Source organism: Neocloeon triangulifer, unplaced genomic scaffold (assembly GCF_031216515.1).
Source record: "Neocloeon triangulifer isolate White Clay Creek 2 clone unplaced genomic scaffold, ASM3121651v1 ptg000001l, whole genome shotgun sequence".
Classification (NCBI taxonomy): domain Eukaryota; kingdom Metazoa; phylum Arthropoda; class Insecta; order Ephemeroptera; family Baetidae; genus Neocloeon; species Neocloeon triangulifer.
Window position 1 is genome coordinate 1,989,852 of NW_026775544.1, and position 24,808 is coordinate 2,014,659.

The 24,808-nt window shown below is 36.6% G+C and overlaps 5 protein-coding genes across 9 annotated transcripts; 2 read left to right on the forward strand and 3 right to left on the reverse strand.

Moving 5' to 3' along the window:
* Window positions 1-50: 50 nt before the first annotated feature.
* On the reverse strand, window positions 51-2,391 carry LOC132192680 (uncharacterized). Of its 2 annotated transcripts, XR_009441360.1 has the most exons (7): window positions 1,872-2,391; window positions 1,750-1,812; window positions 1,452-1,645; window positions 1,194-1,328; window positions 1,056-1,127; window positions 405-988; window positions 51-175 (listed from the first exon to the last, which is right to left on the reverse strand). XR_009441360.1 is itself a non-coding variant. In XM_059612760.1 (6 exons), exons 1-6 carry the CDS (start codon window positions 2,083-2,085, stop codon window positions 884-886), a joined length of 783 nt encoding a protein of 260 aa, XP_059468743.1. In that variant the 5' UTR covers window positions 2,086-2,391; the 3' UTR covers window positions 357-883. The 2 variants fall into 2 exon arrangements, 1 of the variants encoding a protein (XP_059468743.1); XM_059612760.1 differs by lacking the exon at window positions 51-175 and having other exon boundaries at window positions 357-988.
* On the forward strand, window positions 2,160-3,688 carry LOC132192695 (SNAPIN protein homolog). Of its 2 annotated transcripts, XM_059612786.1 has the most exons (3): window positions 2,160-2,382; window positions 2,474-2,639; window positions 2,700-2,991. In XM_059612786.1, the coding sequence occupies exons 1-3, from the start codon at window positions 2,231-2,233 to the stop codon at window positions 2,847-2,849; spliced, it is 468 nt and encodes a 155-aa protein (XP_059468769.1). In that variant the 5' UTR covers window positions 2,160-2,230; the 3' UTR covers window positions 2,850-2,991. The 2 variants fall into 2 exon arrangements, with proteins under 2 accessions (XP_059468769.1, XP_059468761.1); XM_059612778.1 differs by lacking the exon at window positions 2,160-2,382 and having other exon boundaries at window positions 2,498-2,639; window positions 2,700-3,688.
* On the reverse strand, window positions 3,526-5,284 carry LOC132192665 (uncharacterized). Its single transcript, XM_059612731.1, has 2 exons — window positions 4,873-5,284; window positions 3,526-4,735 (listed from the first exon to the last, which is right to left on the reverse strand). The coding sequence occupies exon 2, from the start codon at window positions 4,682-4,684 to the stop codon at window positions 3,683-3,685; it is 1,002 nt and encodes a 333-aa protein (XP_059468714.1). The 5' UTR covers window positions 4,685-4,735; window positions 4,873-5,284; the 3' UTR covers window positions 3,526-3,682.
* Window positions 5,024-8,368, forward strand: LOC132192648 (DDB1- and CUL4-associated factor 8). Of its 3 annotated transcripts, XM_059612724.1 has the most exons (10): window positions 5,024-5,141; window positions 5,403-6,005; window positions 6,184-6,442; window positions 6,558-6,793; window positions 6,856-7,021; window positions 7,076-7,241; window positions 7,300-7,430; window positions 7,484-7,603; window positions 7,657-7,773; window positions 7,828-8,368. In XM_059612724.1, the coding sequence occupies exons 2-10, from the start codon at window positions 5,434-5,436 to the stop codon at window positions 7,993-7,995; spliced, it is 1,935 nt and encodes a 644-aa protein (XP_059468707.1). In that variant the 5' UTR covers window positions 5,024-5,141; window positions 5,403-5,433; the 3' UTR covers window positions 7,996-8,368. The 3 variants fall into 3 exon arrangements, with proteins under 3 accessions (XP_059468707.1, XP_059468689.1, XP_059468697.1); XM_059612706.1 differs by having other exon boundaries at window positions 6,856-7,241; XM_059612714.1 differs by having other exon boundaries at window positions 5,035-5,141; window positions 5,406-6,005; window positions 6,856-7,241.
* LOC132192687 (BOS complex subunit TMEM147) lies at window positions 8,190-9,790 on the reverse strand. Its single transcript, XM_059612770.1, has 4 exons — window positions 9,608-9,790; window positions 9,360-9,501; window positions 8,892-9,113; window positions 8,190-8,753 (listed from the first exon to the last, which is right to left on the reverse strand). Exons 1-4 carry the CDS (start codon window positions 9,682-9,684, stop codon window positions 8,502-8,504), a joined length of 693 nt encoding a protein of 230 aa, XP_059468753.1. The 5' UTR covers window positions 9,685-9,790; the 3' UTR covers window positions 8,190-8,501.
* Window positions 9,791-24,808: the final 15,018 nt, after the last annotated feature.

The following is a 24,808-nucleotide window of genomic DNA, read 5'->3' on the forward strand; positions in this document are numbered from 1 at the left end:
GATGATGCTCAAAATTGTCTGAAAATGATTGCTCCATGGGTGGTTGGTTTTGACTGTAGGATAAAATGAAGTTGCTTATTCAGCCCGTTGAGCCAGACAAGGTTAAGAATGGTGTGTTTGAATGTGAGGACAAATCTTCGGAGAATCGATGGCCCTTTATTTTTTATTTCCATGCCTGCAAATAAAATAAAATACATTTTGTAAATGCCAGTTATTTAATCATTCAAAACATAAATTCATTTGATTTAAATATTTTATAGTATTTTCCATGATTAAATTATAAATATAACTATCTTTATATCAGTTATTATTATATAGTTTTGTGAACTGCGCGGAGCATACAAGTTTGAATTTATCTCAAAATTGTACTTCCTCTGCTGAATCAAATGAAAATATTAACTTACACTGAATTCCTGTGGGTAGTAATAATCTTCAACGTTAAATCAGCTTTATATACTTGCTCACGCTTTTTTCGCTGGGTCAACCAACGCCGCCGAGGCGTTATGAAACACTGACAAGCAAGAAGTGTTGGCAGCCGTTGGAAAAGCACACCACAAAACTTTTATACATGCTTTTCAGTTCCCCACTTTACCTTTTCACTTCCTGATGCTTTCAAACCAATCAATATGTAAGCCCTGGGGCACACAATTCTGGCGCGTTGGAAAAGCAAACATCGTGCACAGCACAATAGACAGGATATAATATCAGCCCCCGCGGCGCAAGTAATTTTTAAATGATAAGGCGCTCAACCGAAAATTAAAAAAATTCCCCAGACTAGGTTTTATGAAGAATAAAATATTTTAATTTTAATATAGACAAATCAAAGTAATTTAGATGAATTTCATCTTTTCAACACTAAAGCAAACATATCCTTTGCTGGAAACTACAGAGTTCCGTAGACAGCCAGTCGACGTAGCGCCATTGATTTGGCCTTAGAATCCGTATTTTTGAATTTGCATGTGACGGAAGAGGTTGTCTTTGGAAATTTCTGGAAAATTATGGAAAAATTAAAAAAGTTGTACTGTCTTTATAAAAAATAAAAAAAAATAAAATACCTTATTGACTTGAAAGAAAAATTTCTGACCTACTGCAGGGACGTAGTGGTTGGTCCAATTACCATCACCAGCCTATAGTGAAAAATTTGTATTTAGAAATTTTGAGAATTAAAGATAAATCAATAAACTTTGCAAAACCTGGTAAGAGAATTGAGTAGGTCGCTTAGAAACGTTGTCTCCAAGTAAAAGAGCAAACAGGCTGATTTGGACGGTAGCGTTGAACTTGACATTAATTATCAGTCTAGTCTTAGGAAGAAAAAACTCCTCATTTTCCTTCAAGAAAATTTTAATGAATTTTACAAATTTTTATCTAATAAAGTAATATACATACAAAATAACGAATGAAATTAGTTATTGATGCTTTGCTAAAATATATAATTAAATAAAACATCTCACCTGCATCAAAGTTTGTGGATTATTCACGGGGAATGCATACAAGGGGAGTTTCCAAGCATAGTCTGCAGAGATCTGAAACTCTAAATTGCTGTACAGAAATTTGGGCTCGTCCACAGTCATGATTGTTCCATGTGAGGCCAATGCGTGGTTTTTCAATACTAAAGCCAACTTTGTTTCAGGGTCAACCCAGATTCCTTTATGGGAATTGGGAAGAGATTAATTTGAATTTTCCATGTAAAGAAGAAATCCGAAGAAATCATTAATAATAAAAATTATTAAAATAAAACCATAACAGTACCTATGAAAGGCAAATGACTGCGCACAGGTGTTTCCCACTGGTGGGCCTCCAAGAATGGAATATCTAATATAAACTCATTCAAATTATGGTATAAATGATGTATAAAAAGATAATCATCTTACCAGATCTATTTGAAAAAGAGGAATCATACTTTACACTGGACGGTGGCGTCTTCACGACAATTTCGATTGAAACGTGAAGGAAAATTATGTAAAAGACAACGTATTTTAAGGACTTGAGGAAGCTGCGACACAAATAATGCATGGCTGATGCTGATGCGAGTGATGCGTGAATTTGCGGAAAATCCTGCAGAACTAGAACACAAATTATGTACATTGAGTGCACACCGCGTAGTCTCCCGCCGTTTTCTAACACAGCCCCTCCCCTCTCCCCTGCAGTTTACTCGACACGCCTTCTCGCTCTTTTGCAGACGAGACGTAAAAACAAAACAAAAAATAATCCCAGGTAAAATTGAAATTCGATGGACGGAGACACTGAAAGCACAAACACGTCGATCGAGGACAAAACCGAGGACTTCTGCGACAATCCGACCCGCGATGCGCTTGCAGAAGGACTCATGTGCTTGCTGAAACCGACCATCGACCAGTTGGACGAGAGGATTCGAGCCACAAGGTTTGTAAAATCAATGTCACGTGTGTGCGCCTTAGTTTTGTGATTTTTCATATGGTATAATTTTGAACTTAAATTACGTTATCAATTCTAGGATCAGCCAGCTTGAACTGAAGCAACAGATTGATGGTTTGGCAGACGAGATCAAGAAAATTTCGGATGAGCAGCAGTGCCCGTTGGATTTGGAAAATTACGTAAAAAAATTGCTGAATGCAAAGAGAAGAGTGACAGTTGTCAGCAATATTCTTCAAGTGGCTCAAGTATGTACTGAAAATTTTTGATATTTTTTTCTAATTTAAAATATAAACAAAAAAATACAGGAACGACTGAATAAAGTCCACCAGCTTATTGAGAAAGAGTCTGCGAGGAGAAAAGTCCTGATAGAACCTTCACCAGTGGCAGGAGCAAGCAATTCAGTCGGCGAGTTAGTCCCTTCAATACAGCAGAAAGATGGAAACCCCCTTCACTAGCCACTTGTCCTTTAACCATATCTACGAGCCTGCCGAAGATTCTTTCATTCTGATGGACGCCATTGAAGAAGACGGCCCGTGGCTCAGAGATGAAATCAGACCAGCCTTGTGTGTGGAAATCGGCAGTGGCTCGGGAGTAGTTTGCAGCGCCGTTGCCAAATTTTTGAAGACCTTCTGTCTGGCGATAGACATCAACCCTCTTGCCTGCCGAGCCACCAAGGAAACGGCCCGAAGGCACGGAGCCTCGGTCGAATGTGTGAATGCCGATCTTGTCACGCCTCTGCTGCCAGCCATAAGGAACAAAGTGGATCTTTTGATTTTTAATCCTCCTTATGTCCCGACCGAGACAGTTGAAATCGCCAGCAGCAAAATTGCACACACCTGGGCTGGTGGGCTTCGAGGCCGACAAGTGATGGACCGCCTCTTTCCTTTGGTGCCTGATTTGCTCTCATCCAAGGGCGTCTTCTATTTGGTGCTAGTGGAGGAAAACAAGCCTCTCGAAGTGGAAGAGATTTTTCTCAGGCAGGGCTTCAAATGTAAATTTGTTAAGCGAAGAGCTGCTGGCCGCGAAAGACTTTGTGTGCTCCGAGTGAGCAAAATAATAATGTGATTATTTTATGTTAGACTTTGCACCATTCCTTCAATTTTTGTTTGAAGAAAAAGAAATCTATTTTAATTTCACTCATTGTAAATTTTTATTTTACATTATTTTTCAAATTGAAATGAAAGTATTGTTCTGCCCATTCTGCCTTGAAATTACATAATTTTGATTGAAACTAAAAACTGATGAATGGCAATACAAGACGAGTTACTGTAAATTTAAACTTGTTTTCTCACTGTTTTCTTTCTCCTTTTTTCCCTTTGTATCTAGGCAACCCTAGCCTGATCCTGACTGTTGGTTTCTTTCTCTTCTTGGTAGGGACTTCGCTTTCGTTCTTCCCATTTTCACTCGCTCGTCCGCTCAATTGAATCTCTTTGCTTCCTTTGGTTTTTCGCATCAACTTCTCAATGTCTACCATTGTGAGGTCAGTTTGCGTTCCTTTTGCCGCAGTGTTGCTCAAATCTGGCATGTCTAGTCCAAATAGATGCTGCGTCTGTGATTCCTCCGGGGCCTCGGGGCTTTCGGTTGGGACTTTCCCGGCTGTATCCTCTTCTATTAGAGGCATTTCACAAACTTCCTCTATTTCATCTTCAGAGCTCGAAATTTCCAAATCATTAATGATGTCGTTTTCCTTGACAGTTTCAAGTGAGCTAGAGGAGGACTTGTTCTGCAGAAGTACTGGGTGCTCTTCTTTGTCCATGGATGAGTTTTCCTGAGAAGGTTCCACTTCGGAATCGTCACTTTCGGAGCTGTCTTCAGAAGAAGATGACGAGCTGCTAAATTCATTTTCATGCAGAAGAGGACATTTTGCAAGAAAAGTTTGCAAAAAAGGTGTTGAAGTGAGAGGCGTTTTAAGACCGATTTCCAATGTCCTGCCAAGCTTGGTTTTTGAGTTTTCGAAAATGTAGAGCAAATCTTGCAGAATGACATCTTTGTGTGGGAGCATCTGAACGACTATCCAGGCCAGTTCTGACAGTTCTTGGGGACTTTTGGGCTCCGGAGGTGGCTTGTAAGGGTCTGGAATTTTTAAAGTTTCATCGGAAACCAGTTGAGTGAAAGATGGAAAGGAGATTTGGGTAAAGGGTCGCTGAGAAAGTGAGCTTGCTCTGGTGGAATTTGACAAAGGGGCTTGCTGGTTCGTTGGTTTGTCCTTGTTTGTTGAGAGAAGGCAGTCTTCTTGGGTCATCAACCATTTGAATGGCATCAAATTTGTTGTTGATAAATCATCTGCCATGGTCAAAGTGAAAAGCTCTCAATCTCTCTTATTCAAGCAGGGTTCGAGTTTCTGAAAAAAAAAATGAAAAACTTTCTAATATTGCAAGGTGCTCATAATTAATAATTAATAATTATGATTTAATGAATAATGTGATTATATAACACGCAAAAAAGCACAAAATGTTGCAGCATAATACCATTACGTACCTATTCTGTCTCCTTTACACACGTACTTAAATTTTTTTCACAAAATTTCCGTGGAATGATTATGAGTGACGATGAGAGATTCTTGTTGACTATGGTTTTGTTGATTCCAGTCTTTTCTGTCAGTCTATTTTCCCGCGCTAATCGTCACCCTTGCAAGTAGGCCGACGGTGCTGCCACCTTGAAAACAAAAACAACCGAAAACAACCCAATCTCCATGGAAAATTGTGCACTTACCCGCTTCAATTTTTGCAAAATTCTCAACTTTTGAGGTGGGTTTACAAATAAAACTGTAAAATTATCAAAGTTTCAAGGTTATTCTTTGAATATTGTGCATATTAGGATTTCTCAGATGCTGTCAAAACTAGTAAAACTTGTATTCTTTAGTCCGTGGAATGCACGATTTTTTTACATGGCGTACATACATACAACAAGGAATTATAGCAAAGCCATGTTGCCGTTTTTGAGTTTTTGGGGGTGAAAAAAAACCGACTGATGGTGACTGATTTTGTTGGTTTTCCACCCTGTTCTAGAAGGTGCTTACCCTGATGGGCAACCACTAAAATGGAAGAGAAGAAGGAAGAAAAAGAGAAACTGAATTCGGCGGCTCCCATGGCCGAGGACGGCCCTTCGTCCGGCAGCAAGGATGACGCAGCCGAGGGTTCGTCCAAGAGCCCTACCAGAAAACCGGCCCAAGACGGTGAGCCGGCAGACGGCCCAGAGACCAAGACGCGACGGCTGGACAGTGACTCCTCCATGTCTTCTGGAGTGTTCAAAAAGCGCTCTTCTTCCTCTCGAAGGAATTACCGCAAATCGTCCAGAGGCTCTGGTGACGAGTCAAGCGATTCTGAAGAAGACACGGGTGCCCAGCCAACCGAACCTGAGCAACAACAGGTCGACATGTCCGAGGACTCTAGTGACTCCGGACCTCTGAATGCTAGACTTCGAGCCATTGGAGGAGACATAAGTAGTAGCAGCAGCAGTACTACTTCTGGTCCAGACAGTCCAGCAGGAATCATCGATCGCCGCAAGTCATCCGAGTCTGAAGGGAATGATGAGGACGAATCGATGCCAGTGGTGCTGACAAAAAGGAAGCCCTCTCACAAGTGGCATATGGTTCAAGAAGTAGCCTCAAGGTACTAAAAAAATTTTAAATGAAATATATTTCTTTTGCCCTAGCTGTAAACATTTTTATTTAGAAATTTATTTCTAGAAATATTAGAATTAATGATTAAACAAAATTTGTATTTGAATTTAAATTTTGAAATCTTTTCAAATAATCTTAATTGAAAATGATTTTTGTTCTATTTTCAGGCAATATGGAACGAGCACAAAGAAGCAGATGCCAGTGCTCTTCACAGACAGGTTCTATGGCTCGCGTCATGCGGTCGAGCGACTTGAGCTCATGTACAAGCTCGACGAACACCACGGATGTGTGAATGCCCTGAACTTTAATGAGTCTGGTTCAAAACTAGTCAGTGGATCGGACGATATGAGAGTCATTGTGTGGGACTGGGCGATTGGCAAGAAGTATCTGGAGTTTGTCAGTGGACATCGCAGCAATGTCTTTCAGGTAATCTTTTGGCAATACAGCAAAATGATGCATTTAAAATCCTAATTATTTCAAATTTATTAATAAAAGAGTTAAAAAAAAAATAAAAAAATTATATAATTTCAAAATTTTGCAGACCAAGTTCATGCCGGGCAGCAACGACTCGTTGATTGTGACATGCGCCAGGGATGGCCAAGTGCGTTTAGCCACTTTGTCCACAACAGGTACCTGCAGAGGCACTCGAAAGCTTGCCCAGCACAACCAATCAGCCCACAAGCTGACACTTCACCCCGAGTGTCCAGAGGAAATTCTCAGCGCAGGCGAAGATGGTTTCGTCATCAGCATCGATCTGCGCCAGCCAACCCCAAATAAGTGATAAAATAAGATTTTAACAGATTATTAATTAATTTGTATTTTTTAATTTTTTCTTCTAGACTTCTACTTGTCCGAGAGGCAGGAAAGAAGGTACCTTTGTACAGCATCAGCTCTCACCCTCTGGACCTGAATGAGTTTTGTCTCGGTGGGCGAGATCAGTTTGTCCGCTTTTACGACAAGCGTTACCCAAAACAGCTTGTTAAGAAATTCAAACCCCAGCACATGGTGCGTAAAATTTTGGCAAGCTTTTCAGTAATGGTTATTTTTTTTATATTTCAGGGTGATTCAAACACAAATTGCCAGATCACTTGCGCGGTCTACAACTACAATGGCACAGAGGTTTTGGCCTCTTACAACGACGACGACATTTTCCTCTTTGACACTCGTCACTCGGACGGAGCTGATTACGTTCACAGATATGAAGGACACAGAAACAGTGCTACTGGTAATTATTCAACTGTTTCATCAACAGATGGAATTAATTAACATTTTTAAATGTTCAGTGAAGGGAGTGAATTTCTTTGGCCCAAGGAGTGAATATGTCGTTTCTGGCTCAGACTGCGGCAATCTTTTCTTCTGGGATAAAGAGACTGAAGCCATTCTGCAGTTCATGCATGGCGATGAAAATGGAGTGGTATTTTGTTATTGTTTAACTTAAAGGCCAAGCTCATTTTGTATGTGTGAAAGGTTAACTGCTTGGAGCCCCATCCTCATGTGCCAATTTTGGCCACAAGTGGTTTGGACGATGATGTGAAAATCTGGATTCCGTCTTATGAAGATGCGCCAGCCATGGCTAACCTGAAGCAGGTTTGTCTTTTTAAGTTTATTTGAACTACTCCTCTAAAAAATGTTGTTTCTAGACTGTGATAAGCAATTCAAAAGGACGAGTAGATGAAAGGAGTGGCAACGCAGAGTCTTTTGATGGTCAAATGCTCTGGTACCTGTGGAGGCAGATTCGAAGGAGCAATGCCACAAGAGTGAGCTTATTTTGAATTCATGTCTAACTGAAATTTACATCTGGGATCTTCTAGCGAGCACACCTCCGAGCGCAGATGGCAACTGAGAACTCCGAGGGAGAAGTGGAGGGTGAGGCTGGAAACATGATCAGTTCCTCTAGTGAAGATGGAGACGACGCAGACTCTGACGGGGATGACGAAGAAGAGCCGAGAGCTGCTCGGGTCCAGTGCTCACCTTCATAATTCAGCTGCCATGCTAGTGAAAGACTAAAATTTTTGTTTCACACCATTGTTACTTCATTTTTCTACCACCCAGCAGGTAATATTTATTCATGAAGCTGAGAAAAGCAGTAAATCGTGAAAATTATTTGAAAAATTCATCTTGAACAAAAGTCTTAAAACTTTTTATATTTAGATAAACAATAGCCCTTAATATCAGGGCATGAGTTTACAGGTATTTCCTTTTTCTTTTCACGGCTTCATTGCAGTTGCATCCAATACCTATCAGTTGAAAATCTCTCTTTCCTATTATGCAAGTTTATTCAGTTGTTACAAGTTGTTGGTTGTACGAAAAATTTATAACTAAATAAAATCATTCGATAATTTGTCAATCAAATTACACATTCATTCAACAAAATTACAAAAACTTCTGTAGAAATAGTCTCAACATTTGGTGGTTGGTTGATTATTGGTTGCATGGCCTTTTACTTCTGCATGAGAGGAATAACACTAGACTATGCAACCCTCCATTAGTAGACTCCTATGGCTTTGGCAAGTCCGCTGTAGATGTAAAGAGTGACGAGGCCGAGGAATCCTGTAGTTGTAGCCTTGAGTGCCAGTCGCAGCCAAGGGCCATAGCCAAGTGAGACAAGCAGGGTGTTGAAGAGCACCGGCTTGAAGACGGCGGCCAAGAGGAGGAAGTACACAACAGGCATCAAGGTCTTCTTCAGATCGTGGCGCGACCAGAGCCACACCAGAGCGGCTGTTGAGATGTGTTGGACCTTGAATTATAAGGTATAAAAAGTAAGTTGCAAAAATTTCATGGAAATTTTCTAGATCTTTAAAATTTTATGCTTTTAAAGGATATTTTTACTCTAAATAGGAAATAATGTGAATTTTTTAATTTATTTTTTATTTACCAGGCTGATGTTGGAGTCGAGGCATCCTTGGATGTACTTCCAGTCAAACTCGGCACCTCGGGCGCCAAACCAGAGCGAGTAGAAGTGCGAGAGGACCATTTCAGCGCCTCCCCAACCAACCGCAGCGGTCAAGATCTTGTTGTGACCTTTGCCTGGGATCTTCATCAAGACCAAGTAGAGCCCTGCAAGGTCAGCGAGATCCACCGAAGCCTTCAACCACTCCTGTTGTGGCGAGTACAAAAACAAGTTTTTAGTTTGCTTTTTACATTTTGAGCAATTCAATTAAATTTTAGCAGAACTATGTATGATAAAAAGTGTCACTGAAACTGCGTTTCGGGAAACTGTAGAAATTTAATTGGTTTATGTACGTTGAGCTATTTTTATAACATGCAGTTTTCACCCTGTCTCAATTAAGCTTGGATCGAATGGAGTCTAAACTTACAAAAAGAGTACAATTTGAAGTCTTACCGAAAAAGCATCTTCGCCTTCTCCTTTAAGATCCGAGTCGTACTCTGGGAAAAAGGTGGCCACGATGATCATTTTGAAAAGCTGCGTGAAAACATAGTGCTGCGCCGCTTGAAAACATTTCCAAAACGCACCGTATTCCGACCTAAAATCCAAAGCAAACACCAAAATTAAGCAATGACTATATTAATCCAATTAAAGGGTGCGCGTGGAAGATTCCAATTTATGTAACAGAAAAACTCGGCACTCACAGTCCGGAAAGTTTGTAGGTGAAGTGGTAGGGCACGTAGACAAGGGCTACGCAGTTCACGAAGTGGTAAAAGGTCATTTTAATTAATTGAAAGTCGCTTTTTCGGATAGATTTTTGTTTTTGATGAGAGCAACTTTTCAGCGCTCGTGCAGATAGGAAATTGAATAAATAACACCGGGAGGGGGCGTGGTACATTGATGGTTGAAGTTGTTACACTATTGGCCACGAGGTGGCAACGAGAATACTAAAATGAATAAAAAAAATTATAATACTGATACAAATTTAATAAAACAAAAAGCAGATAAATATTCAAAAGGAAATAAAATTAAGAAAAAAATTTATAAATAATAATTTATTATTTATTATATTGATATCTTAACTTTGTTAATATTCCAGAGGTAAAATTATTGATAAATTTAATTTCTATTTTATTTAATTAAACCTGTCCTATTATTTAACCTGGTTTAAATCTAAAATCTGAATTCCATCTGCGAATAAACATTAATGGAAATAATTGCAGTGCAAGCTTCCCTAAAATTTACAATTTTTAAAATTTTTCACATTTTTTACCTAAGGGATCTAACAATCCTTTTTTATAATTAAATGGTTCTTTTTAAAATTTCTTTTCATATGCTCATAATTTAAATATATAAATTAACTAGTAACTTATGTTTTGCCAAACAATTCTAGTTTTGGAAATATAAAATTCAATTGATTGCTAAAAAAATCATTTAAAAAAGTTTTTTGGAGATATTGTTTGAATTTCCATTTGCAAGGGGCTGAAGTGGAGTAAAATTAATGGTGTTTCGGCTTCGGGTTGGCCGCAAAAACCATCAATCGGTCGCATCCGCCGCATGACTTTGCGCGAAATCACGCCTCCCCTGAATGAGATGAGAATATGATGTCAACCGCGCTGCTTTCAACCCCGAAGGAGGTGCAGCTGGAGGTGGCGATAAGCGGGCATTGTTGAGCGGGAAAAGAAAGAAAGAAAGAAAGTGCCATCTCACCCTGAGAAAGACACCATCGTAATGTATAATTGACAGCCGAGGCGCCGTAAGAGGCTTTCCTCTCATTACGCTGGAAAAGACGGCGAGATCAATTTTCTCTTAATGAGTGGCAACATCTTTTATAATGGATTTCCCATTGTGCATGCGAACACAAAGGGGCGTTCGTTTCTCTATTAATTTGCGGGCAGAAAAGAGAGCGAACCAATGGAAACCACCGCCGCCGCCGTCGATTTCATTTATTTCTTTTTTTGTCCGTGCTTCCATTCGGTGGAAATTCATAGAAGTGCTTTTCTACTGATGAATATTGCGCCGATAATTGCACAAAGCAAATCAAATTACGCCACACCAGCCGAGCGCGCTCATTTTCACAGCACAAAAGACTGACCCGGGATTGAAGCAAAGCCCTGCTTTGGCCTTGGGCTTTCATTATTTCTAACCTTTTTATTGTTGTGTGTGTGTTTTTTAAGTACAAAAAGCTAGGGAAAAAAATCAATTGTAAAAACGTAAAAAACAACATAAAGCAATCCTCACCTTCCCAAATAATTAGAGTAGCATTTAAACATTTTTGCAAAGAAAAAGATGGAATATTGTTATTTGAATTAACATGAAATAATCTAGTAAATAATTACTAAGCAAGAACTAGATATATTTTATTTTAAGATAAAGCTTAAGTTAATTTTATTTAATTAGAAGTCATTGAAGAAAATTCTTTTAAACTAATAAGGCAATTTATGCTAATTTTGTTTAAAAAGTAGCACGACCTGATTTTTTTATGAAATTGTTTGAGTATTAATTTATTTGCTTTACTTTCCACTGTTATGGTCACATTTTTTGCAAACATTTTGATACATCTGCAACAGAAATTTTATTTACAAAATAGATACTAAAAATATAAATATTGTGCCAAGTGCCAAAGGAAAATATAATTGAAATAAAAAAATTAATATTTAACCAAAAAATATAATATTGAAATTTTAAACACAATAAATATAATCCTACTTAATTTGAGATGACATAGCTCCTCAAGAGTTTTTTTTCATTTTCATTTTTTCATGTCGAGTTTTTGTGACAATTTGCAAAAGGTATTGGATTACTTTAGTTTTTCAAATATAAATGGGCAATATCGAGTTAACATTAATCCCAGCCAAATCATAGCAGAAATTAATGAATTCGTGATTCCTTATTTAATTGGTTTTACTTTGTCTTTTTATTGAAAGAAATATTTATTAGAAGGGCAACATTGAATTTTGCAAACAACTGTTGGAAATTGCACTTTGAAATAAATACTAAAAAATTATTTATGTGTAGTTTGGTGAGCAATGTTCATTTTGTTTACTTCTCAATTTACCAGATTTATGGAAACATCAGAAGCACGATGCGCCATTATCGAATGGGCCAAATTGAGCGCAGCTGCCACTCAACACGTTGTGCTCAGCAAACTTCTTTCTTTTCCAACTCTTTCCCCAAAAACTATGCGAATAATCATTGATCGAGATTTACGATCCGACAGATGAAATCCATAATTGGCACGATTTTCAGGCAAACAAACATAAAAGAAGCAACTCAGGCGAACTTCATTCCGCCCCCGCGCGATAATCTGCCGCGTGATGAGTAAAAATAATAATAGGTCCAGGTCACATGATGCGTGTCGCGTTGGTTAGCAGGGGTTGCCTTTTTTTGATGCGAAGAGTCAAAATTGCGCCTCGTCATAAATCAGCATCGGCTCATCCGTGCGCAGGGTGACGTTCGGCTCCAATCAGCATGTGTTCTGCTGCTTGGTTGAGCGCCAACGTCATTCCGGGCCGTCGCTGTAATGAGGCCGATAATTCCGACAGGGGCACCAAAGTAAAAGGAAAAGAAGGAAAGAAAGAAAGAAAGGAAAGAGAGAAGAAGCTGCGCGCTTTTCGGCTCCCAATCAGCTCGGCAAACACACGGAGACAAAAGTAGAAATAACAGAAATAAAGAGAAGCAGAGCAGAAGAGAGGAGATTCGGGGCGCAGATCAAACATTATTCCGCAGGGGTGGACCTGAAGTAATTGCGCCTTCAATCATACAAAACGCCGCCGAAATTAACTTTGATGCTAAAAAAACGAGATAGATTGTCATAGGGAAAGAACAGTATTGGAATTTGTTATAACTAAAATACCCCTTGGTTATGGTGAGAGAAAAATTAATTTTCAATTAAAATAATTGATCTGATTGAATGAAAGTTGTAATATATTTGGAAATATGAATAATGTAAAAGTCAAGACAGTTATATTTTTATATTATTTCCTACAACAGATATCAAACCTTATTGAAAAATAAAGTGATTTTTTACTATTAGCATTTTATTCCCACGCAATTATTATTTTTATCGGTTTTGTGTTTATATTTGTACAACTGTTATAAAACATTTTAATTATTATTATTGCTGACAGGGAAACGTTGTATTTGTTGGACAAAAACGGCTCCACCTGTAGTAAGAATTGTACTAAAACATTCAAAATAATATAGACCCCATATGCCGTACCGAGAATGCGGTTGAATTTTTTGAATAAAATCAACTAAAGTAAATGGAGCTTGGGAACACCAATCATCGTAGTTTTTTTTTATTAACTTCCAAAAAAGAAACTATTTAATGTTCACACAAACATTATATAATTTAATTTTTTTCTAACTTCAATAAAAATATTTTTTCAGTTTTACTGGTTGTTGTTTTTAAATTTCTTTTTAATTATTCAATATATATTAAAGTGATTTATATTGTATATATAACAGATATATATCTATATGACTAAGCAGAAATCATTGCAATGTTTAGTACAAAATTTTAATAATAAATATTTTCTAAGCAATAAATTCGTAAGTTGTATTTTATTTAAATGATCAAATTATAGCGCGGGATTTGGAATCAAGAGTCAATTTACAGGTAAAAATTAAGATTAAGGAAATAAACATAAATAATTATTCTTTGTCTCAATATAGCTAAACGAACCACGTAAAATTTTAAATTTAAAGAAACCAAGAGTAAAATTTTTGTTACAATCAATTCAGGCGACTAATACAAGAATATTCAACAATTTTGCATATTTAATTTAGTACAATATCTAGAGGCGATGAAAGTGGATCTTGCGGCGAGTCGATCGATCAAACAAACTCCCACGTGCGTGAGCAAATCAGATTTTAATTAAAATTCCGCGCTCGTCCAAAACAACGGCCGCAATTAATATCTGAACAATCATCGCCACATCTCTGCGCGACTTAACCTCCGTCGACCCCGCGCGTCGTGGATTCGATCGGTTTCTCTTAATCCGGTATTCTGGTGAAATACATACGTGGTCACGCAAACTTTTGATTTCTGAACTTTGGCCATTTTTGGTGAAACAAGAAACGCGGCAATTAAAAATCGTTAAATCAAATTGAGCTTTTTCTTTTAAAATTTCAAAACGCTTATACTTTTTAAGGCATGATAATTTATGGGCAGTGCAAATTGTCCCGCGTCTGTGCCCAGCCTGCGAATGTGCGACGGGCTGGGTAAAAGTAGTGCTTTTTGACGGCGTTACATTATCAATCACTGGAACACCTGTGCGAGCCAAGACGACAGCCACACTCGGGGGATTCTCCTTTTTTGCTGAAAATGATTAAACAGCGCAGCATCTAAAAGTGATATTTGGGCACACGATAAATCAAACTCGCGCTCGATACTAAGTGACGTTTTTTTAGTCGGGAATCGCAGGCAAACAATGGCCGATTCTTATCTCGGCCACGAGTCGAATTAGACGCAAAAGTGGAAACCATCCATTTGATTTTTTAATTGTTCTGCCCGTCTTATCGCGCCGGCGACGAATTCATGAATTTTTATTAGCCGTTAGTCTTTTGCATTCTAAATGAGTTGCTCGAAATGTAAATTGCTTTTATTCATTTATTATTATTCCGCTTGCCCAGATAATATGATGCTTTTCTTCATTCCATACTAATTTGTCTTTGTTATTTCAGATAAGGGGCACATGTTCTCAGCACAGCAGCGTGTGTCTGCACTCCTCGCAGAGCACAATGAACCGCACAAAATCAAGTATTCTCAGCCAACACCACCTTCTTCTGTTTGTCGAAGATCGCAAGAAAATCTGCCAACTCTAGAATTTTGCAAAGTTCTCAGAAATTTTTAATGTGAAGCAGCTGAGATTTTTTTCTAGAATTTTTTATGCAACTCTTACCCCTTTCAATTTATATTTTATCCTCCCTTTGATAAAAAAAATCTCAGCAGCTGTGCCATAAGGGTTGAAAAGGGGGAGGGGCCGCTCCCCTAGTGCATTGCGCAACACAACTGCTACCTGTTCCCCCAATGTGCTGTCAAAGGGGTTGCAGCTATGTGTCTATATAAAATTTAAAAAAAATATTTTGTTGAAAAAATTAACTGTAAATTTTCAAAGAGGGATGTCAATTGTTAGAAATTTTGGCGTTTAAATGTAATAACTGAATTTGCATTTCATTTATAATTTATAATTTTAAATGTATCCTTAATATTAAAAAATCAAATGGAAAATAAGATTGAAAGTTGTTGCAAAAGCACTTGGATGTTTGTAAAAGTGGCCATTTCTAAGGGAGCTGCAGATGGCTTCGGATGAAGGCCATTTGCATCAGTCAATTGTAATAACCATTTTTTACCACGCCAAGCCACCCTCTCTGTGATAAAGGGGTTGTAAAGGGGTGGCACAGCTTGTGTACACACACCAGCAGTGAAAGCTGCCGCTAGAAAGTGCATTTCGGCTGCGTTTTTTTAAGTTTGGGGTGTGCCCCATTGTATTTAGAAAGGGGTAAGCCACCCCACCAGGGGGTTGTGAAAGGATTAAAAGAGTTTGCATTGTGCCATTTGATAAAAAGGGTTGCTGCGGCGCGCACGGCGAGTTGAAATTTTTTATTGCTTGATTTCTGTATGGGGAAAGAGAGGGAACGGAGTGTTCGATATGATGGTTTGTTGCTCCGAAGCCAGCCGAAGGCCTCCGTTACCCCAACCAACCCCTGCAACTGAGCCAGAGGCTCGATCTCATTGGTCCTTCTGAGGCTTTGCATGTGATTCAACTCAGTTTAAGGGTCTGTGCCCCTGTATATTCGTATTACGGAGCACTCGGAGATGTGGCTCCTCCCTTGCTATTCGACTATCGGATACACTTTGAATTTTCAACCCAGTGCTGCATTGGATACCACGCAGCAAACAGCTCTCTGAAACCACCCTCTTGTATTTTAACATCGTTTGGACCGATTTCGACTTTTAAGTGGCTACTCAAGAGGTGAAAAGGGGTGACAAAGCTGTATTTTTTTAATTTTTAATATTTGACAACATCGAAAGCCACCCCTTTGAAGTAATTAATTCAGTACTCATGTGCGCTAAGTGTTTTTGATTATACTTGTGACAAGTTTCTATTCAATAGTGATGATGAATGTGGACAATTTGTCAAGATTTTCACCTAGAGAACAGTGTTTGGAGATCTTCGTTAAATTTTGTGACAGGTGGATATTTTGTGATTTCTCAATTTTCGAGATATTTTGACAAAAATGCAATGATATTGGGACCTTCAAGCTACATTCTCACACCTGGAACTGGAGACAATCAGGTAAATGGAAATCTAAACTATTACAATGTTACAAAATATGCAATTTATTTTTAATTTATCTCAATCTCCATACCTGCTAATTCCTTTTTGGGGAAAACTATAAGTGTGCTTGTCATAGTTCAAAATTATGAAATTAATAATTTATAAGCATTAAATATTATTCAAAATCTTACTTTTTATATAAATAATTAAACCAACCATAACTAAATATAAGTCTTCTTTGCTGGCTATTAAAAAGTAGAAATTAAAAACAAAATTATTGCTATATGATGAATTTTTATTTTAATTTATTTCTATCCACCTGTTTTGATTTTTTATTGTTTCCGAAATTCATAAAACCTATTTATAGTAGCGTCACAAAGCTAGAAAATTACACCCTCTCCTAGGAAAGAAAGCATTATAGAACCAGCAGATAAATGTTAATTCATCATTTCCTTAATTGCCTTTTTATATTAAACGCAGAAAACAAACTCCACAAAACGATAAAAAAGCAGCTCGGTTTGTCTGTTAAATTGCCTCTGAATAAGCAGACGGACGCATAGCTAATTTGAGCAGCGAATAATGTAATTATTTCGATTCACACATTTTCCTCCACTATCTATGCCGGAGGAAGTAAAAAGTATTTTGTAGATTTCCGGCCGAAATGAGTGTGTGAGAGAGCCATACCGTTAGCTAATTGTATGTACCTGCTGTTGAGCACGGCAATAATAATACCATAATAAGAGTGTATATGAATTAATCATATCACTGCGTGGAAATAGCGAACAGGTAGCTCCGTGGATGCCCCTGTTTCCATAAATTAAACACCGAAGCACGCAACCCAATGAATATTTAGCAGCCCATTTTAGATAAGCATCGGAAGAAGAATTGTGTGTCATTGCTATTCCTCCCTGTAATTTGCCGCATCAGCATGCATAAAATTTCATTTATATTATCTCAAGTTCAAATTAATAAAATGAGAAAAGTAGCAGAGAGACGGATAGGCGCGCTCTGTTAGGATCATGTGGCCTAAATTATGTGATAATTATATACGAGTTTTGTCTAAATTACTGTATTTAAATTGCTCTCTCAGCTGGTAAAATAATAATTTAATATTTCCATAATTTATTTTTAAAGTCAACTATAGATATATTCCAACGAAAGAGTTAAAATTTTTTACTTGGTTTGTTTTTGGGGGGAAATATATAATTAAAGCAAAAATAAAGTATCTTGTGTGTGCAGAAACCATTAAAAATATTTCCCTGATGGTTGGAATGAGCTTTATATAATTTTACAAGATATTAAAACTGAAGTATCGTAATCTTCAAATCTTTCATCTCATTTAATACCAATGAATTCAATTTTAATTATTACATAATTATTTCTAAAGTCGGTCATCCGACTATATTTCTTTGTTTTTTAATTTTCACACATCTGACACATTAATTATCACTTGTGACGCTCGCACTGAACACTTTTGAAATAAATGAAGATCGCATTAATGTTTTTCACGATGTCTCAAATATAATTGAATTAATTATATTGGATTAGCTATGGTAAGAAAATAATAACGTAGCCATAATACTACATTCAAATTATAATTCACTCTTAAAATGTTGTAAATAATAAAACTAATAAAATTACTCAAAAATTAATACTTAAAAATAGTACTAACATTAAAATTAAAGCTACATAAAACGAATTATTTTAAAACATGAGGTTACAAAATTATGTATTTAATCATATCATGTAACGGTAAATGTATCATTGTTATACTGTTTTTTACGTTGTATTTTAAAATAATCGCAAGGCACATGCCATATAGTAATTCAAGAAAGTTGTGTTGGGTCCTATTTGTTTTATTTAATAAAATTTGGTATATCTTTGCTTTTGTTTGTAAGTAAATTAGATTCTCATTTTAAATATTTTAAACTGTTAAAATAATAAATTTTTCAACTTCAAACAATAAACGTGTGATTTAAATAGAGGCATCTAATTTCCAGTTAATTCTGTCAGCTCAGCTAAGTCCAGTTAAGGAAACTAGGGCTGAAAATCGTCCATCGTTAGGAGGGTGCGAAAAAAAGTCGAGCGCTAAGTTTTTTGCTCTCGACAGAGATGCAAAGGCGAGCGTTTTTCCTCCTCTTGAGCCGATAAGAAGAAGGATGGTCGGCTCAGGCCTGAGGCAAACCCTATATAGCAGATCATGTTTATTCAGTATTTTTTGCCGAAATCTACAAAAATGCTCCCCTGCATGTCCGAGATGTATAAAGTATGGGGTTGAGACTTATTTCCCTCGCCCTCATCTTTCACCACGGCTTTGTAAGCATGATTTTTTCCTCCATTCCGCTGTTTGCACGCAAAAATCCGTCCCAGACTGCTCAAATCTCCAGGGTAAACTCTGGCAAAGTGTGTGTAGCATGTTCCGACTTCGCCCAGCACTTATTCACCGAAAGCACTGCCGGTTTTTTGCATGGCCGGTGGATAATTTATTGTTTAGACGGCGTTCCATCTTTTTTGGGGAAATAATGCACGCAAACAAGGCCACCAGCTCTAAAAGCGGGCATAAATTTTCCTGACAACGCGTGCTTTTTTATGTCATTTCTTTCTATGTACAGAATTTTTGCTATAAAAAAATGTGGTAATTTAATAACATGTAATTTGGTTTAAAATGATTTAAGATTCATTTTCATATTTTGGAAGTTCTATATTATAATTAATGCAAAAAATAAATAACTATAAAAAGAAATAAGGAACAAAAATTAAATATATATTAACATTTTTAAATTTATTAAAACTAAAAATACTATGCCGATTTGTCAAATTTTGTTGGCCTGTACATTGAAAATTAATGATATTGTAATGAATTTTCCAATGATTGCAAAAAAATTTTCTACATTTTATTATTTAATTATCACTTACACATTCTTTCTTTTGATTACTACCCAGAATAATTATGATCCATTGCCAGGGCTGCATTTAAAATAAAAATTAGAAAATTGATATAGTGATGACTATAATAAAAAAGAAAATAAATTAAAACAAAGAGTGTCATTACAAAATTTTGTGATCTTTTAAAATTTCGCTATAACTTAATACTGAATTCATATTAGTTTTCCCACGCAATTGACAAACTTATTTGCAGAACTGAAAATCCCTGATAATTTATTTTGGTTCTATAAAATCTAGTTTGCCTTTTAATTATTTGAAGAGAGGAATTTTATTGAAAATTTACCAATAATAATAACGTTTTTCTTCAATATTTGTATAGTCTGATGTCTGATGATAATAATTTACAATCTAACTAGAAGGCGATCTTTGGCTGATATTTTTATCAAATCTGCGCCAGTCGCGTTTTTGCTCGGACCAATGCACCCCATCATCTCTCGAGCCGTCCTTTTTGCAATGGGCAGGCACATCCTTCATTCGGCTGGGCAGCGGTGCGAGGCTGCGAGCTGTGGGGATTACATTTACAAAGAAATGGAAGTCAGATGTATGTGTACGTCTGCTGGCGCGCGTTTCCCTTTTTTATATATCTTGTATTATTATTTCGCCGGCGAGCTGCGAGTTTTCTCATCGAGTATTCAGGACGCGCGGCATCTCGAATAAGAGCGTGCGTCTTGCCCTTCTGAGGAGAAATAATGTGGCAGCAGGGAGTAAAAAGAATTGTGTATCATCCACTCATATCACTCGCACCCCGACTTCGCTCCCATAAATTTCGCCACCGTCCCTTCCGTTTCAACTCATCATCTGTATTTTGTTTTCCTTATTTAAATTCTTTCTCCAATATTTATTCGTTTCTAAGATATTGAAAAGTACGCAGAAAACGTGGATTAGATTTGGGATGAGGAAACCTTTAATTGTTGATAAACCAATACAGCCTTCAGTTTTTCTGCAAAAAACGTTTAAATTGAATTATTGTAAATTAATGATTTATTAAAATTAATAACTTTAACATGATTTACAATATTTGCATAAAAAATATTTTAAACTTGTTAAATAAACAATAAATAATATTTTAATAACATTAATACGAATTTTATACTTAGTTTTTGGTTATAATATCGTTTTCTTTTGAATGGTTTTGATTTTTTTTAAAGAAATAACATATTGAACTATATGAAAGCTAATTTTTTTTTTAAAAAAAATTGATGCTCTTGAGTTATTTGCATTTAAATGTCTGTAAAGACTTTTTGAACGGTGGTTTTCGATGTTCATGAAAAGTACTCAGAATCTCAGCTTAAGATAATGTGATAAGATTGTAGGAATAAAACAAACTGCATAGTTGCATAATTATTTTCTCGGTATTAATAAGATTACTTTAATATAAAGCTTTATGGCTTTATAGATCTTACAAATTTTATAAATGAATAAAAAATTGGTAGCACAAATTTTGAAAATGCGTGAAAACGTTTTATATATTTTGCAACTGTTCAAAACTTGAAAAAAAAAATGGAGGAAACTGAATACTTTCAAAAATTATTTTTAATTACACTTATTTATGCTAATCTAAATAAAGGGAATAAAAACTTCGCCACAACTTTACTTAAACACGACTTGATGGGCAGAGAGCTTTTTTAATTTAACATATATTATTGTTATTATAGTTCAATTAAAAGCATTGCTAAAGAAATGCTATTAAATATTTAAACTAAATAACATCTTTTGTTATATTTGAGACGTTATAAAACTATATGTCTGGAGGGATGGGCGGTGCAGCGCACATCATCAATAATTGACAATTTCATTGTTTTGTTAGCAATAATAATAACAACTCCAATGATATATTCTGTGTTTAGCGTTGCGTGCGCCCATATTAATGCGTCTCATTAGGCCTCATTACGTCTGTTTCACATTATTACTCTGTTGGCCGGACGTTCGCGGCCGCTCAAAGTCGAACACACACGCGCTGGCCGGTCAGTCTGTCCGACGGGCGGGCGGCCACTTCAAAGACAAAGAGGCCGATGAGAATTAAGTAGCCGCGCCGTGTGATCTGCTCCCACGCCGCGCTGGAATACCAAATCAGCGACAAATCACGATGAAATTTTTGCCCGCCGGAGAATTCCTGTATAGCATCGCGGACCACCAACTTTTTTACGAGTTAATTATTCCGTGAAACCACCAGATTTGTTGGGGGGAAAGGTGGATAGAGTCATCTGGACAAATATTTGCATCATTAGTTTAAAAGACTTAGAGAAAATATTGTAATAGGTTTGAATCTCATATGAAATAATTGAAATATTATATAAGAATTTAGAATCTCAATTATCTAAAATTGGCAAAACATTCAGCAAAATATTTAGATTTGATGAAAATAAAATTATTGCGAGACTGTACGCGACAGACCATCGTTATTTCAACTGCAGAATTTTAATTGAATTAAAAAAATTCAAATATCTTTGCTTAGCTTTTATATAATTAATAATATATAACCGATCTCATATTGATATATTTTGGACGTTTTACTGTGAGATTTACAAAATTCAATTATAAATTTGGATTATATTCTACTAATTTTTTCAAACTTTTGGCCATCGAAAGCATATTCTAATTTTTTTATTGCATAATTAAAGAAAAACATGATATTTTTGAAATGTTTGACAAATATTCCAATACCAAATATGGTTTCAAAATTAATTGGGGGAATCAATTATTACTTTTACTTGTAATCTGCTTGCTATTAATTGAGATTTAGTTTGGAAAATAAATTTTTAGTAGTAAGTCAAGATAAAGAATACAAATAAGATTTTCTTTTCATATTTTTCCTGTCTTCCATAGTCAACGCAGGGTGTGCAGGTGGAAAACGCAGAGATGGTGTCATCAGCGATAAATGAGGCTGGGCCGCGTTGATTTATTACTCCATCCAGCTTAAAGGATAAACGCGCAATTGTGCGCAATTTTCCATATAGAAAAGACGGGCAGAAAAAGCAGCGAAAGAAAAAGTAGAGAGATGGTTGCGCCGGGAAAAAGTTTTCTGCTCCCGCTTTATTATTCCGCCCAGCATTGTCGGAAGTGTGAAAGTAACATTAGCCATGGGGAGAGAAAGAAGGAAGGAAAGAAAGAAAGAAAGTGTACACGAGGGTGGATGGACAGGAGACACGACCAGAGGGGCTGCTCTGGCGCGCGTCTCTCAGAGGTCACCTCCTGCAGCTTCTGTATATTCAATAAGCCCACGGAATAGGAACAAGTTCCAACTTTGTGACACACACACTGCTGTGTGATGAATAAAGAATTATTCCACCGCACAACGTCCAAGAGAAACGAGCAGCGGCTGCAAAATTGGAGCGACAGCACTCTCGGTTGGGATTCAAAGCTTTTTTATTTGCAACAACTCTCAAGCGATTTCGCATGTTTTTTCTAGAGATAATGGCTGAAAAAAGAGGAAAAGAAGTAATACTGATTACTAACTTGTGGTAAAAAAAGTTTTTTTTATCGAGAATAAAAATATTAAACTTTTTACACATTCTTGGAATTGCCACTTTTGTACGCTACAAAATTATTTTTTTAGCAGAATTGGGAAAATTACATATTTTTGAAGGGCCTCAAAGTAGCTGAGAATTCCGATCAGTAAAATGTTTGGAAAGTCTCAGCTCCTGCAAAAATTTAATCACACAATTTTGGTATTTGCATAAAATAAACTGGTACGGAAAGATAATTTTTGCTTAAAGTTATAGTTTAAATGGCTCAAAAATTCAAACTGACTTGGATCTTTGCCAATTGTATCATTCTGAATGGTAATATCAGAAAAGTCAAACGACCAAAAATTTTGTTTTTGTTTTTCCGAATTATCCCAAATCCCAACCTGCTCCCAACAGATTAATAAAAATTTCTTATTGTTATTTATTTTTCAGTTTCAATTTTAATCCTCAACATTATCTTAAAGAACCCCCTATTTTAATTTGCAATATCTATATTTATTTAATTACATTTTAGTTTGTCATTTCGTAAGAAATGAGTCATTGCGAAATCATGCTCGGCGTGTCTATAGAAATCTCTCTGCTCTCCCACGCAAAATTTTCCCTCTTGCGCATTTATATGTACAAAAGAACGAATTTCTGCTGCATTTGCTTTGCCTTCCATTACACACAACAAAGCGCAGAAAAATCTTTCCTTTCCATTCACGCAGAGAGAGAAACGCGAGGGTGTCAAAATGGCACAATTTCCTTTTCTGTCTGGCCGACAACGACGATTGCATGCGTCTGGTCATTTTTAAGTCTCTTGTTGTCGTCACAGTGGCTGCATATTCATCACGATAATGCGTTGTGGGGGAGCACTCTTATTTTCCATTCCGTCTCTTTGCATCATCGAGTGTGAGGGGCAGCGAAAAATGCTTTTCTTCGATTTTTCTTCGTTATTTCCTCTCTTATGTTGTTCGGAGAGTTATAATTAAATAAAATAAAATCACTGTTTTTTAAAGTATTTCGGAATATTCACAAAAATTAACATTTTTTTTATTTTATTTGATTTCAGCAAGGGACTAACCTGACTAGACCGATGGAGTAAAATAATTATGCAACCTGCTGGACTTCAACGGCAAACAAATGGTATAATATCAAATTTATTTATAAGTAAGTATGTATTCTTAAAACCTAAATTTTTAAACAAATTAAGCATAAAAATTAATTTTTAAATTTGAAAAACTTTTTGCTCTACATTGAAACAATTTAATAATGTATTTTACACAATTCTTACATTAAAAATAGTAAATAGTTGACTAAAATAGTTAATTAAGCGATATGATGGATTTTGGATATATATTTATACCTCTGAAGAAGTTGACACTAGAGGAGATGATGACGATTTAATTCAAAAGGAGCAACTTGCTTATTAAAGCTGTTTGACACTGCCCCTCGAAAAGTTGTGATTTACTCGTTGGCGCAGTGCAAAATGCAAAAAGAGGGATTGAGTCTGCCGCTTTTTCCCTACAATACAGACTGTACTAGACGCATCGGAATAAGTTGAGCCGGAATTTATATTTATTGTATCGCAGCGCGCAACGACGGGTGCGATTTGGTCATTTATTTCTCAGGCGCGGGCGGCGGCAAAAGTGTACGTATGCGCGACTGATTTATCAGATGTGATAAATCTGTTAAATTTACAATAATGCCGCGTTCGCGCTTCGGAATACGGAATTAACTGAACTTGGGATGGGGCTCACACGCTGGCCATTTTTCCATGCCGCGAAGCACATTTGTCTTGGCCGTGGTGCCGCTCGAGAAATTGATTTCTCATGATGTTAAGTGGCAATAAAGCAGCCACCGTCGGTTATTGCAATATCGTGCAGCAGATGCGCCCGGATTTTCCTGATTGCTCCAAAAAATGCGCTGATTGAGTCGTTATAACCAATTTTTGGGGTCAAAAACCACCAAGAGTAAAAAAATGCGTAAAGGAAAACTCGATGAGTGATTTATGATTATTTATGCTCAATTTAACGAATCCGAAAATCAAATCGCTTCGTTTCCAAATTTACGGTTTTCAATGCGGAGCATAGCAACAGAAACACATTTTCGATATTTATTTCAATGTAAAACGGTTATTAATTTATTTTTGTTGTTTTTGTGTATAAACTTCATTGGTCTAAGAAAGAATCTCAACAAACCTTAAAAATCAAAGGAATAGTTGAAA

Coding starts and splice junctions, on each gene's coding strand:
- LOC132192680 (XM_059612760.1), bottom strand. CDS start 2,085: ATGTACATAATTTGTGTTCTAGTTCTGCAGGATTTTCCGCAAATTCAC. Junction 1,813..1,871: donor CTCTTTTTCAAATAGATCTG/GTAAGATGATTA, acceptor AGTTTATATTAG/ATATTCCATTCTTGGAGGCC. Junction 1,329..1,451: donor ATCCACAAACTTTGATGCAG/GTGAGATGTTTT, acceptor ATTTTCTTGAAG/GAAAATGAGGAGTTTTTTCT.
- LOC132192695 (XM_059612778.1), top strand. CDS start 2,830: ATGGAAACCCCCTTCACTAGCCACTTGTCCTTTAACCATATCTACGAG.
- LOC132192665 (XM_059612731.1), bottom strand. CDS start 4,684: ATGGCAGATGATTTATCAACAACAAATTTGATGCCATTCAAATGGTTG.
- LOC132192648 (XM_059612706.1), top strand. CDS start 5,434: ATGGAAGAGAAGAAGGAAGAAAAAGAGAAACTGAATTCGGCGGCTCCC. Junction 6,006..6,183: donor GTTCAAGAAGTAGCCTCAAG/GTACTAAAAAAA, acceptor TTCTATTTTCAG/GCAATATGGAACGAGCACAA. Junction 6,443..6,557: donor ATCGCAGCAATGTCTTTCAG/GTAATCTTTTGG, acceptor AAAATTTTGCAG/ACCAAGTTCATGCCGGGCAG.
- LOC132192687 (XM_059612770.1), bottom strand. CDS start 9,684: ATGACCTTTTACCACTTCGTGAACTGCGTAGCCCTTGTCTACGTGCCC. Junction 9,502..9,607: donor ACCTACAAACTTTCCGGACT/GTGAGTGCCGAG, acceptor TTTGGATTTTAG/GTCGGAATACGGTGCGTTTT. Junction 8,754..8,891: donor TCGACTCCAACATCAGCCTG/GTAAATAAAAAA, acceptor TTATAATTCAAG/GTCCAACACATCTCAACAGC.